Genomic DNA, 10,897 nt, shown 5'->3' with positions numbered 1-10,897 from the left:
CTGATTGTACTGAGAGTTGTAATGAGTCACACAGTCTGCATGCAGCAGGAATGTTCTCCTCTGTTCCTACTGCACAGCAGGAAGGTGAGAGTCCCAAACTACTGACCAAACACTCTGTTGTAGTGTAATTTCAACTATATTATACACATACACATGCTCTTTTTATTTCAGAACTGTTTTTAATACATGAAAATCATTCTGAAATAAATATGGATTATAGGCTATTATTATTTTATAACTCTCCTTTAACCCTCTGAAAATGACATTACTGTCTTCTGAAGGCCGTCATGGGCTCAGTTTTTAAGATTTATTTAAGCCATAAGCATCATAGAAATCTTGAAATTGGAATGAATCCGCTGACACCAAACATGTCATACTAGCTTACTGAGAATGGAGCTAAATAACTGTTTTTACCACGAGGTCCGTGACCTCAATGTGAAATGATTACCTGTAATAATAACTTTCAGTCAGCACTTAATGAGGGATGAGATGAGGATGAGGAACCTGCTGCTGCTCAAACTGAGAAATGAAATTCATGGCTGTCTGACTGCCCTCTATCTTTACAACTGCTGACAGCTTTAACTGTTGTTAAACTGTTAGCTGAGAACTGTGCTCATCTTACTTTTGAAAGAAATTTGTGAGGAGTTGTCTTCCCTCTCCTTGTTTTCTTTCCCTTAGCAATAGACAGACCTTGAAGCCACCACCCTGATATGGATTAAATGATGCCAGACAGTTAATGGAAAGAGGCACATGTATCACAGAGAGGGCCATCAATTGAACAGCTGCTTTGAGAAAAACACAGCTGATTTCCCACTGGCGATAGGTGACATCGAGGCCTGTGTTCTGTGTTCTCGTTTAAATATTGCAGCTGTTATAACCATCTTTACCGAGTCTGACTGGGAAGAACAACAAGTGGATCGCAGTGTAATGTCCTCCCCTTCTCAGGTGTGGGAAAAATATCTAAAGGTCCAGAATGCTCTGGCCTCACAAGATACAATGCCAGCGTACCCTGTATAAACGTTAGTCCCTATAACGTATGGATGAGGGCATCGTGACATCTGCTCTATGAGTTTATACCACTTATGATTTTTGCAAACTTTGCAAACAAATATGTCTACAGAACAGATCCCTGACAAACCAAAGCTGATCATTTGTGTAAACTCGTAGGATGGCCTTCGATCTATCCATGGTAGCAGACTTACTATCTTCTACCAATTTTCATTGTTTGTCATTCCGCTCAGCTGGGTGTAGGCTTTGGCCAAAATAGGCTATCATACATTCACATTCCTCTCTGCACTTGGTCAAAAACTGCTCCTTTAAACGTGGTTACTGGAATCGGTGTAAACAATGAAGGGTAGTGGATAGTCCAAAGACAGGGGCTTGTGTCAAAGCTTATTTTAGTGTCTCAGATGCTGTCTGGCACTCGGGGGACCACTGTATCTTCCTACGCTCTAACCCTTGTCGACTGGAACTTACCATTTAAAACATTTCTGAGTAACTGTAATATTTAGACATCTGTGTAACCAGGGACTTTTCAGATTTTTTAAGTGTAATTTCTCCTTTCTGCTTGCTCAGCCGACTGAAAATCTCCACCTCTGGTCTCAAAAAACCTTCAAGGATTCGAAAAACAGTCTACAGAAACCCAAAGACATGGGTGGGCTAGTACTACCAAACTTTTTATGTTATTACTGGGCTGCCATTTTGCACTGGTGTCACATTAACAAATTAACCTCCACCGTGGCTATATATATCGAGGATGCCTCATGTGGCTCTTCCTCTCTTTTGTCCCTTTCATGCCCCCCCCTGACATAATCACCATTACCACACTCCAGCAACATTATAATAAAAAACAGCCTCAAGATTTGGACACAATTGAATGCCATTTTGGGCTCCAGATAATTCCTCTTTCATCCCCTGTGTATGCTAACCCTCTTTTTACTCCCTACTCCCCTTTTGATCAGTTAGTTGGTGTATTCCAATTGCAGAGAACCCACTTTTTCAGATACTTACAAATCAGATTTATTTTATTTTTTATTTGTGGTCGCTTTGCTGGCTTCCCTGCTGTTCCTTCTTCTACCTTGATTGACACCATTTTAAGTAATCCTTACTTCAAAGGTATCATTTCAGAGCTACACTGCCTGGTCCAAAATAAACATGTGACATTGTGACATTGTGTCACCACAAAAATAAAGGTCACACACTAATAATTTGTTGGACCACCTTTAGCTTTGATTACAGCACGCATTCACTGTGGCATTGTTTCGATAAGCTTCTGCAATGTCACAATTTATCAGGGAAGAAAAATCCATTGGTGGAAGAACGTGGTCACTCAGTATATTCAGGTAGTCAGCTGATCTCATTTTTTGGGCACATAATGTTGCTGAAGCTAGACCTGACCAACTGCAGCCACCCCAGATCATAGCACTGCCCCCACAGGCTTGTACAGTAGATACTAGGCATGATGGGTGCATTGCTTCATCTGCCTCTCTTCTTACCCTGATGCAGCATCAGTCTGGAACAGGGTAAATCTGGACTCATCAGACCACATGATCTTCTTCCACTGCTCCAGAATCCAATCTTTATGCTCCCTTGCAAACTGAAGCCTTTTTTTTTTTGGATTAGCCTCACTGATTGGTGGTTTTCTTAAGGCTACACACCTGTTCAGTCCCAATCCATTGAGTTCCCTTTACATTGTGCAAGTGGAAATGCTCTACTTTCACTATTAAACATAGCCCTGAGTCACAAAACGTTTAAGAGATCGCCAATCACGATCAATGAGGATTTTTTTCAGACCACATTTCTTCCACGAAGATGATGGTTCCCCATTTTTAGTCATGCTTTGGACAGTTCTTAACCCAATTTTAGTAGTTTCTGCAATCTCCTTAGATTTTTTCCCTACTTGATGCATGCCAATGATTTGATCTTTCTCAAACAGACTAACATCTTTTCCACAAACATGGGATGTGCATTAGGACATGGTTGTTTAAGAAGTAAGAAGCTACTCATTGCATCAGTTGGGGTTAAATAACTTGTTACAAGCTGAAAGATAATTACTCATGCAATAATTATCCAATAGGAGGCTCTTACCTATTTGGTTAGTTAAAGCCAGGTGGTGACTTTTGTTTGGCCAGGCAGTGTATATAACATTTTCCTTACACACCGATCCTTGTCCTCGGATAAATTACACACTGCTTGGTCTGAAGACACTACTACTGAGATAGAACCAGAAGTCTGGAAGTCCACTCTGAAATGGGTCCATGTATCATCTATTTGTGCCTGGCATGGGGTTTTACTATGCAAAGTAATTCATAGTCCACTGGTCAAAAAGCAAATTAGCTTGCATATATCCTGACACTGGTCCCAATTGTGATAAGTGCAACCTAGGACCAGCTTACCTCAGTCACATGTTTTGGACCTGCCCTGCCATTTCTCTGTTTTGGAAGTCTGTATTTGTCTCACTGTCAACTATCTCATCTACCAAAATCCTCCCCTCACCCTTAAAAGGCCTGTTTGGGTTCCTGCCTGCTACCAACTTGCTGCCACCTTATCTCATCAAACATGGCTTTTCTCACACTTTCAGCAAGTTGTGTCATCCTGATAAGCTGGAAGAGCCTGTCTCCCCCATCCCATACCCATTGGATAAAGGATGTTTCATCCATTATGAAGCTGGAGAAAATCAAACACTGTGGCTGTGATGGAAAATGCTGGAAAAATTTGGCAACCCTTTCTAGACTATGTCCAGTCGCTCAAGCTGGAGGGTGCCCCCACTGGCTGGTCTTCCAAATGCTTTTTACAGTCAGTTCTACCTCTGAAAATCTGAAATGGTATTTGTAAGTATTTGTAATTTGAACAAGGGAGAAGACTTTGACACAACACTGACACAGTCTCCATTGAGTAATGGCCCATTTGTTCACTTTTGTTCCACTTTTACCTGGTGATAGCAACTAGAAAAAAACAACAGCTCCTCCAGTCTTGATTGTGTAATGGCAGGTTGTGCTAATTCATCTTCCGTTTGTGTGGGAAAAGTCCAGCCCGGTGGCAGACTGCATGGTACAGGTAAGGGTTCAAAGCAAGTAATGGACATACAGATGGTGTTGGTGGTGAGGATTACACTGTGAAAAAGTTAAAAAGTTAAAGTAAAACAGTTGTCTATCACCAGTTTAAGCCCTCATTCTCTTTTAATGAACAAAAACTTTAAAATGTCTGTCAGTGATTTCTTTCCATTTGTTTGTGCAATTTAAGCACACAATAAGCTGAAAGAATTGTAATCAGAATACCACGTCAACAAGTTTTGTTTTTATTTTGGTTCATAAAGCATACCAGAGGTAAGGTTACAGTTACTTGACAGCCCTCCAGAAGACAAAGTTGAATAAGTGAACTGACCCTTGCAATGACTTAATTGATACATGAGACACACGTGTAACATCTAATACATGTTGGAGAAGATTATAGTGAAGACAATCTCTTAGGGAAAAAAAAAAGCAAGGCAACATTTCTTCAGTAGCAGAGTCGGCTCCAGAGATGACACTGTGGACAGGATGCCTCCTCCTTAGGAGCTCTTCTTCTCCTCAAACATGATGTTTGCTGTGGCCTTCTTGGCTGTGAACAAAAATGTTTTAATATTTTTTTTAATTTCAAAATAAAGTGCATTACAGAACATTACATCATCTGCCTGTGTTGCACACACACACACAGCAGATGTGTTGTTTACAAAACTCTGATAGCTACAAACAATGATACAAACCCTGATCTTCTACTTTTTCATTTTTTTGCTACTGTCATTAAATCTCAACATGCTACCAGTGTTTCATATTACAAGCCTATGAGAAAAGTGAGAGAAAGCATTTTGAGCTACTGAAAGACTTTGTTTGTGAAACATCTGTGAAGAAAATGTTGAGTTTCTTTGACATTAACTAATAAGTCAATAAGAAGAGTGTTAACAAAGTACGGTTTTTAACCAAGTGCTGGATTTGACATGGCTGTTTTGTGCTGATAGCAATCTTGCTGCCGAAATGTACAACACACTAAATATCAATCTATCAATGGAGGAAGCGTTAAGTTTGCTTCAACAGCAAACTGAAAGAAGAGCACATCAAACAAGACAAGATCAAAACCTTGTATGCTGCATAAGGTACAAAAATGCGGTCAGTTCTTTACTGGGGTAGTCAGTAGAGTTTACTATATGAATATGTGCAAAAGAAATGGCAGAATGTTATTTTGTTGGCACATAGTGACTTAGGAATGACTGTTTACTCACCCTCATCTTTGAATTTGTCAGCAGCTTCAGACGCCTTGTCCTTGAGGTTCTTCACCACGTCATCAATCTTGGCTTCATTCTTGAGAAAAAATGGTCGAATGATGCAATTATAAATCTTGACTGATCCATTAGAGGGAGTTGGAGCCATGCACCACACCAAGAAGGCACACTGCGGAAGACAAGACAAGAGCTCTCATCAAACTACACTTAACAAAAATATAAACATAAAAACACACATTTGTTTCTCTCCAATTTTTCACAAGTTGATCTAAACCGTTCTGCACACACAAATTTTGAACGCAAAGCCTGATAAGTGTACAGTGGTGCTTTGGTCTGGACACAATAAAAGGCCATTCTAAAATGTGCAGTTTTATCCAACAGTAGATTGCCACAGATGTCACAACTTTTACAGGTGTGTGCTATTAGCATGTTGACCACAGGAATGTTCTCCAGAGCTGTTGTCTGATAACTGATGTTCATTTTATTATGATAAGCCAATGCTAATGTTTCCAAGAATTTGGCAGTACATCCAACTGACCTCACAACTGCAGAATCATATCCATAACCATAAAAATACCTGCCCAGGACCTCCACATCTGTCACCTGCACCTGCCAACTGGACAGCTGATGCAACATTTAGTTTTTAAAACCTCAAAATATGTGCACAAACTATGAGACAGCATCTTAGGGAACCTCATTTTCATCAGTCTAGGTTGCGATCCACTGCTGCTCTCCTCTGATGCCACTGAGAATGCCAAACCTCGCCTGGTTTGGAGTCTGCAGCAGATGGTCTTTTGCAGGTCAGTTGCAGTCAGTTGATGCTAGTGTAAAGCCAGTCTCGTAAAGCTAGTAAAGCTAGCCTATAGGAATTATTTAACTGTCTCCCTGCACCCCCGAGTGGCTAGGCCCTAGGTATATGTCTAGTAGGGCTGTCACTTTTTTTTTAAAAAACAAGTTCGAACAAATTTGAAATGACATGCAATTCGCTCAAATGAATTCGAATAAATCCCCCCCGGTGAAGCTGAGTGTGCCGAGTAGTAGTCCATCAGAAAAGGTTGTATACTCCACTGCTAACGTTAGCTTACGTGGTTGTAAGCTAGCAGGTGAGTCCGCAGATTTGTTGTCATTGTTGAGTAAGACAGCTGCTTTGTACAAAGTCGACAAACAGCTTTGTTAGTTACTTTTCCATCTACAGTGTAGAACAGTAAATACTTCCATACATACATCTCAGATGCTTTGTGGTGTCACGATTATCCGCGCAGGACGGCTTTGCTCCCTAGTGTCCTCCTTTTTTATAGCAAACAACATAATTCTACTAGCTGAATTGACAGGTCAGGAGTTAATAGGGCGTGCAATCGGTCAAGCTAAATTAAGGGCACCCTCTGCTGGATCACAAGGTGAATTACTTCAAGCTGTCGCACTTACAGACCGTACATTTTTATTTCGAAAAGGTCATTGCATTCGAATACGAACTCTCCCCTCCCTTACCCGAATATTCGAATTTCAAATAAAAAGTGACAGCCCTAATGCCTAGAATGCCTCTGTGTAGTTCCTGGTCTGTTATCATATATATTGTACATTCAGCACTCTGATATTCGTTATCATCAGTACAGTGTACTCCACCCTACCATGTTGATTAGTCTTCTTTGCTAAGAATAATCAAAGGAAAACCTACACTTTCTCAAGTGAGAAGCTGGGCCTCAGGTATTAGAGACAAGAGTTGAAAGCTGCACATTAAACTCAGACTGAGTCTGTTTCTTTCTCGTTTTAGCAATCAGTGTTTTTAGCACATCTGCTAAACAAGCATAACAGATCCAACTAGGATTACCTTTCCAATATAGTAGAATGGGAACCAGGAGAGGAAGATATCAGCAAAAAACTCTGCCACACTGAAGACTCCATACACCACCCAGTAGGTCAGCCATTTAGTATCATCCTCTTTGGTAGCACTTTCAATGGCCTTAATACTGAAAAGAGAAAGGAAAAATATGTAACAGAAATGGTTCAATATGCAAGATTGACATTACTCTCACTCTTGAAAGTGTAATCTGGTTCAAATATGGTCATTTTATATTCAATTAAATCTATTTTGTTTTCTCCCCTTCCTTATTATCCTTTTCTCTTGCTTTTATTTATCTTTCTTATGGAAGCTATTGCAAATATTGTCTTTTTTTCTTCACGTTTATGACTACTTTGATGAGTCTGATACAGTACAGTTTTTACATTTTTAACCAACATCCATAGAATAAGATTGAACTGCTTAATTCTACATACATTCTACAAAACTGTAAAACAGACAATGACACTGTATGTAATATGTGTTACAGAATCAAGTGAATAAAGTAAAAGAAGTTTTGATGTGTCTGCTACTTGCAGATTTAAAATACTATAGTGTAATTAAAGCAACATAGTTACATTTTTTTACCTTAAAATAACATCTTCAAAATCATTTTGATGGTACGGTGCCTTGTGTTGTTAGGTGATGAAGGGTATCTCTGTCACAGCCACTTCACCCCCATCACTTGTTTCTGCACTACTTAACTTCAGTGAAAGGTTAGGATCACAGAATTACGTACATGTTTCCTTCAAGATAAACGTTTTCAAGACAAAACATCATTTTGATGAATAACTTAGTTTTTGTAGTTAGAACCTACTTATTATTTCTGACAAATTGTTACAGACCTGGGATTTATTGTATCTACATTTATGTACCAATGCCAAAATTACACAATTAAATCACAATATGATATTATCACGATAAATAGCCCACTATATGATATTTATCACAATGTTAGAAAGACAAAGAAAAACATTAATTGAACAATGCCCTAAAATAATAATTCTGATGTATTCAACATTTATTATTTGTATCCATTTTGTTTTTAGTTTTGAACTGAGGTGCTTGCTTTGCTTCCCTAGTATAATACAAGTAGCAGGCCATGACCTGAGCATGTGCAAAAAGTAGCCATGAATTTTCATTGCCAATTTCTGAGGTAGCATGTCCCCTCAGTGTTGTCTTAAGGTAGCAGTTGCTCACCACTGTAGCTGCCGCTGTTTGACATGAATCTACTACTGTCCCACCCTTCAGAGGAAACTATCCCATTACCATCGACATAGATCCCTGTGCTGGTTAAAAAGCATCCTCGTCTCTGCAGCGTCTGAGTGTCTTGAGCTCTCCTAACTGAGCTTTTGTTCTCCTCTCACAAGTAATGTTGTATCTTAGCTAGGTTTAACAAATTTTGCCTTGCTTTTGGCCTCATACCACTGGTAAGTGGAACTACCCTTTTCTTTGCAAAAGATGATTAAATAAACCTTGTCCAAAACAAACCCTATGTTGACTTTATTTTTTTCATTCTAAAATAATTATATGCTGGAAATCCGGCACAACACTTAAATACTTCATCAAAAATAAATCAGCCTTGAGTCTCTATCAGTTCAATTACTTGGTTCTGTGTATGAGCATGTGTGTGTGTGTGTGTGTGTGTGTGTGTGTGTGTGTGTGTGTGTGTATGTGTTTAGCATATTTGTCATCTATTGGGGAACAGTGGCCATGTCATTTACCCTGCCTCCATGTCATGTCCAGTAGTCATCTCTGGTTCCAAAGACCAGCCCTAATGTGACAAAACGCCATTTCTGAGGTCCTGGTTAAGGTTGTGAGGTAAGGTACTAATTAAGGCTAGGTTAGGGATCTGGGGGGTTAGGTATAAATAGATTGAGGAGAGGGTTTGGGCTATGCTGCACATATGAACGGAAGTCAATTTAATGTCCCAACCAGGACCAGCGCGTGCGGGCGGGCGCACGCGCGCGTGTGTGTTGCGTTGGGGTACTGGGCGGAACCCAACACAAGTGCTTTATGAGTATTGTACTTACGATATGTAGGCAGGGTAAAGAAAGCCGATGAGGTTGCACAGTAGGGAGGCTCCGTAACCAATGACCAAGTAAACTGCGATGATACCGATGAGAGCTGGAACAAATCACAACACGTGTTTATTACGCTTTTGTTTCCACGGACATATTAAGCATTTGACAGTGTATTGCAGAGCCCATTGCAAAATACCACTAACACACCACAGCAAATACAAAAATGTAGGCAGCCGATTAAATGACATCATTTCTTTAAAATGTGAGCAAAGGGAAAGGCTCTCTGTCGCGCGCGCTCCTCCGTCCTCCCTGTATCTTTCCGTCTGTGATGCGGTCGATCTCTTCCCGTTTTCTCCCTCACGATTTTTCAACTCACCGAGAGCGATGTACGTCCTGCTTACTCCAGTTCTTGCCTCGACTTTTGCCAGAACATCTGTTAAGAGATTCTTTTCATGGAGAAACTTTTCAAATCTGTCTCTGAGCCCCTGCGCCATGACTGCACTTCCTTCTTCAGCGATGCTGATGATGAATTACGAAATCGTTGGGTCTAACTGCGACACTCCCGCAACCTTAAAACGTCGCTGAGTCAGACAGGATGTACAGCACAGCCTCCGATCTCAAGCTTCAAATTAAAAGCACGACTTCTTTTTAAAACTATATTTCAGTGATAATATTTTAGTCAACGTAAATTTAGACAACCTCTCATTACCTTATTAGTGCACAGTTATGTCCTGACCCTGTGGACGGGGTCCTTCAGAAGCCTAAAAATAAATCTTAATTTTTTTTTTTTTTTTACTTGGCTAGTATTTACATGATGCTAATCCAATATAAAACCTGATAGCCCTGTAACACTTTAAACCAACAATTACTTACTAAGGTGGATTTTGGGGCCCTTCTCCTTCTTATGAAATGTGTACAAATGTGTCAAAAAATTACAGTATTTGTGTAGATGTGCTATAAACTGCTCTCCCTAATAATCACTACAGTTGTATGTGTTTAGCAATTGATTCAGTAATGTCTAGCACCCGGAACTTATCTAGCCACTAACCTGAGGAGCTGTATGTGAGAATGTAAATGGCCACATCAGCTCGACTATGCTACTCAATCGGACAACTGCAATTGTCCGAGTATATGTGCCAGTGAGAAAAACGAATTACTGACTGAAGCATGTCATACCCCGGTACAATAGGTGGCGCTGTGCCCATTTCAACAAGTGGTGAGAGAGCCACCTCCGGCTGTCTTCTTTACATCACCAGCAACAACAAAATCTACCTAAGCATTCAAGAAAGATGGAGTACGAAGAGCGAGACGAGGCTACATCTTTGAACATTTCGTATATGGTGTACATGATAATTACACAAACTAGATGCACAGTGGCGCTCTTGCTTCCGGTTGTTTCAGAGGAAATACACCACCGCCGCCGTCCTTCTACTTCCAGCTCACAGCCCCGGGAAAAAAATCTCGAGCCTGCGCAGAACGCAAAATCCAAATCCAATCTGATAGAACATATACATGCAGGAGTAATGCGACTATCAATCGAATAATCTGGGTGTTTTAATCCGACTATGAGAAATCCGATCCGGTCCAATTTTAGTCAGACTAAGGTGTATACATGCATCTTAAAAATCCGATCATAGTCAGACTAACCAAGTAATCCGGTTTTCTTGAGTGTCATGTAAACGCATTGACTGAATGAAAGGAGCAGGTCATTGTTCAGACAATTCATAGCAAGTGAGTGGGCTTGCAGATTACTCCATTTCCTCTTGGGTGCTCAGGGAC

General features: G+C 40.3%; 1 protein-coding gene across 1 annotated transcript; it reads right to left on the bottom strand.

Annotated features, from left to right (window-relative positions):
• Nucleotides 1-4,276: 4,276 nt before the first annotated feature.
• On the bottom strand, nucleotides 4,277-9,689 carry reep5 (receptor accessory protein 5). The gene is made up of 5 exons (XM_037118190.1): nucleotides 9,495-9,689; nucleotides 9,128-9,221; nucleotides 7,086-7,224; nucleotides 5,258-5,426; nucleotides 4,277-4,599 (listed from the first exon to the last, which is right to left on the bottom strand). The coding sequence occupies exons 1-5, from the start codon at nucleotides 9,610-9,612 to the stop codon at nucleotides 4,550-4,552; spliced, it is 570 nt and encodes a 189-aa protein (XP_036974085.1). The 5' UTR covers nucleotides 9,613-9,689; the 3' UTR covers nucleotides 4,277-4,549.
• Nucleotides 9,690-10,897: the final 1,208 nt, after the last annotated feature.

The sequence above is a fragment of the Acanthopagrus latus genome, chromosome 12, assembly GCF_904848185.1.
Source record: "Acanthopagrus latus isolate v.2019 chromosome 12, fAcaLat1.1, whole genome shotgun sequence".
Classification (NCBI taxonomy): Eukaryota; Metazoa; Chordata; class Actinopteri; order Spariformes; family Sparidae; genus Acanthopagrus; species Acanthopagrus latus.
The sequence above is the reverse complement of the archived record's forward strand: the minus strand, read 5'-3'. Positions and strand labels throughout refer to the sequence as shown.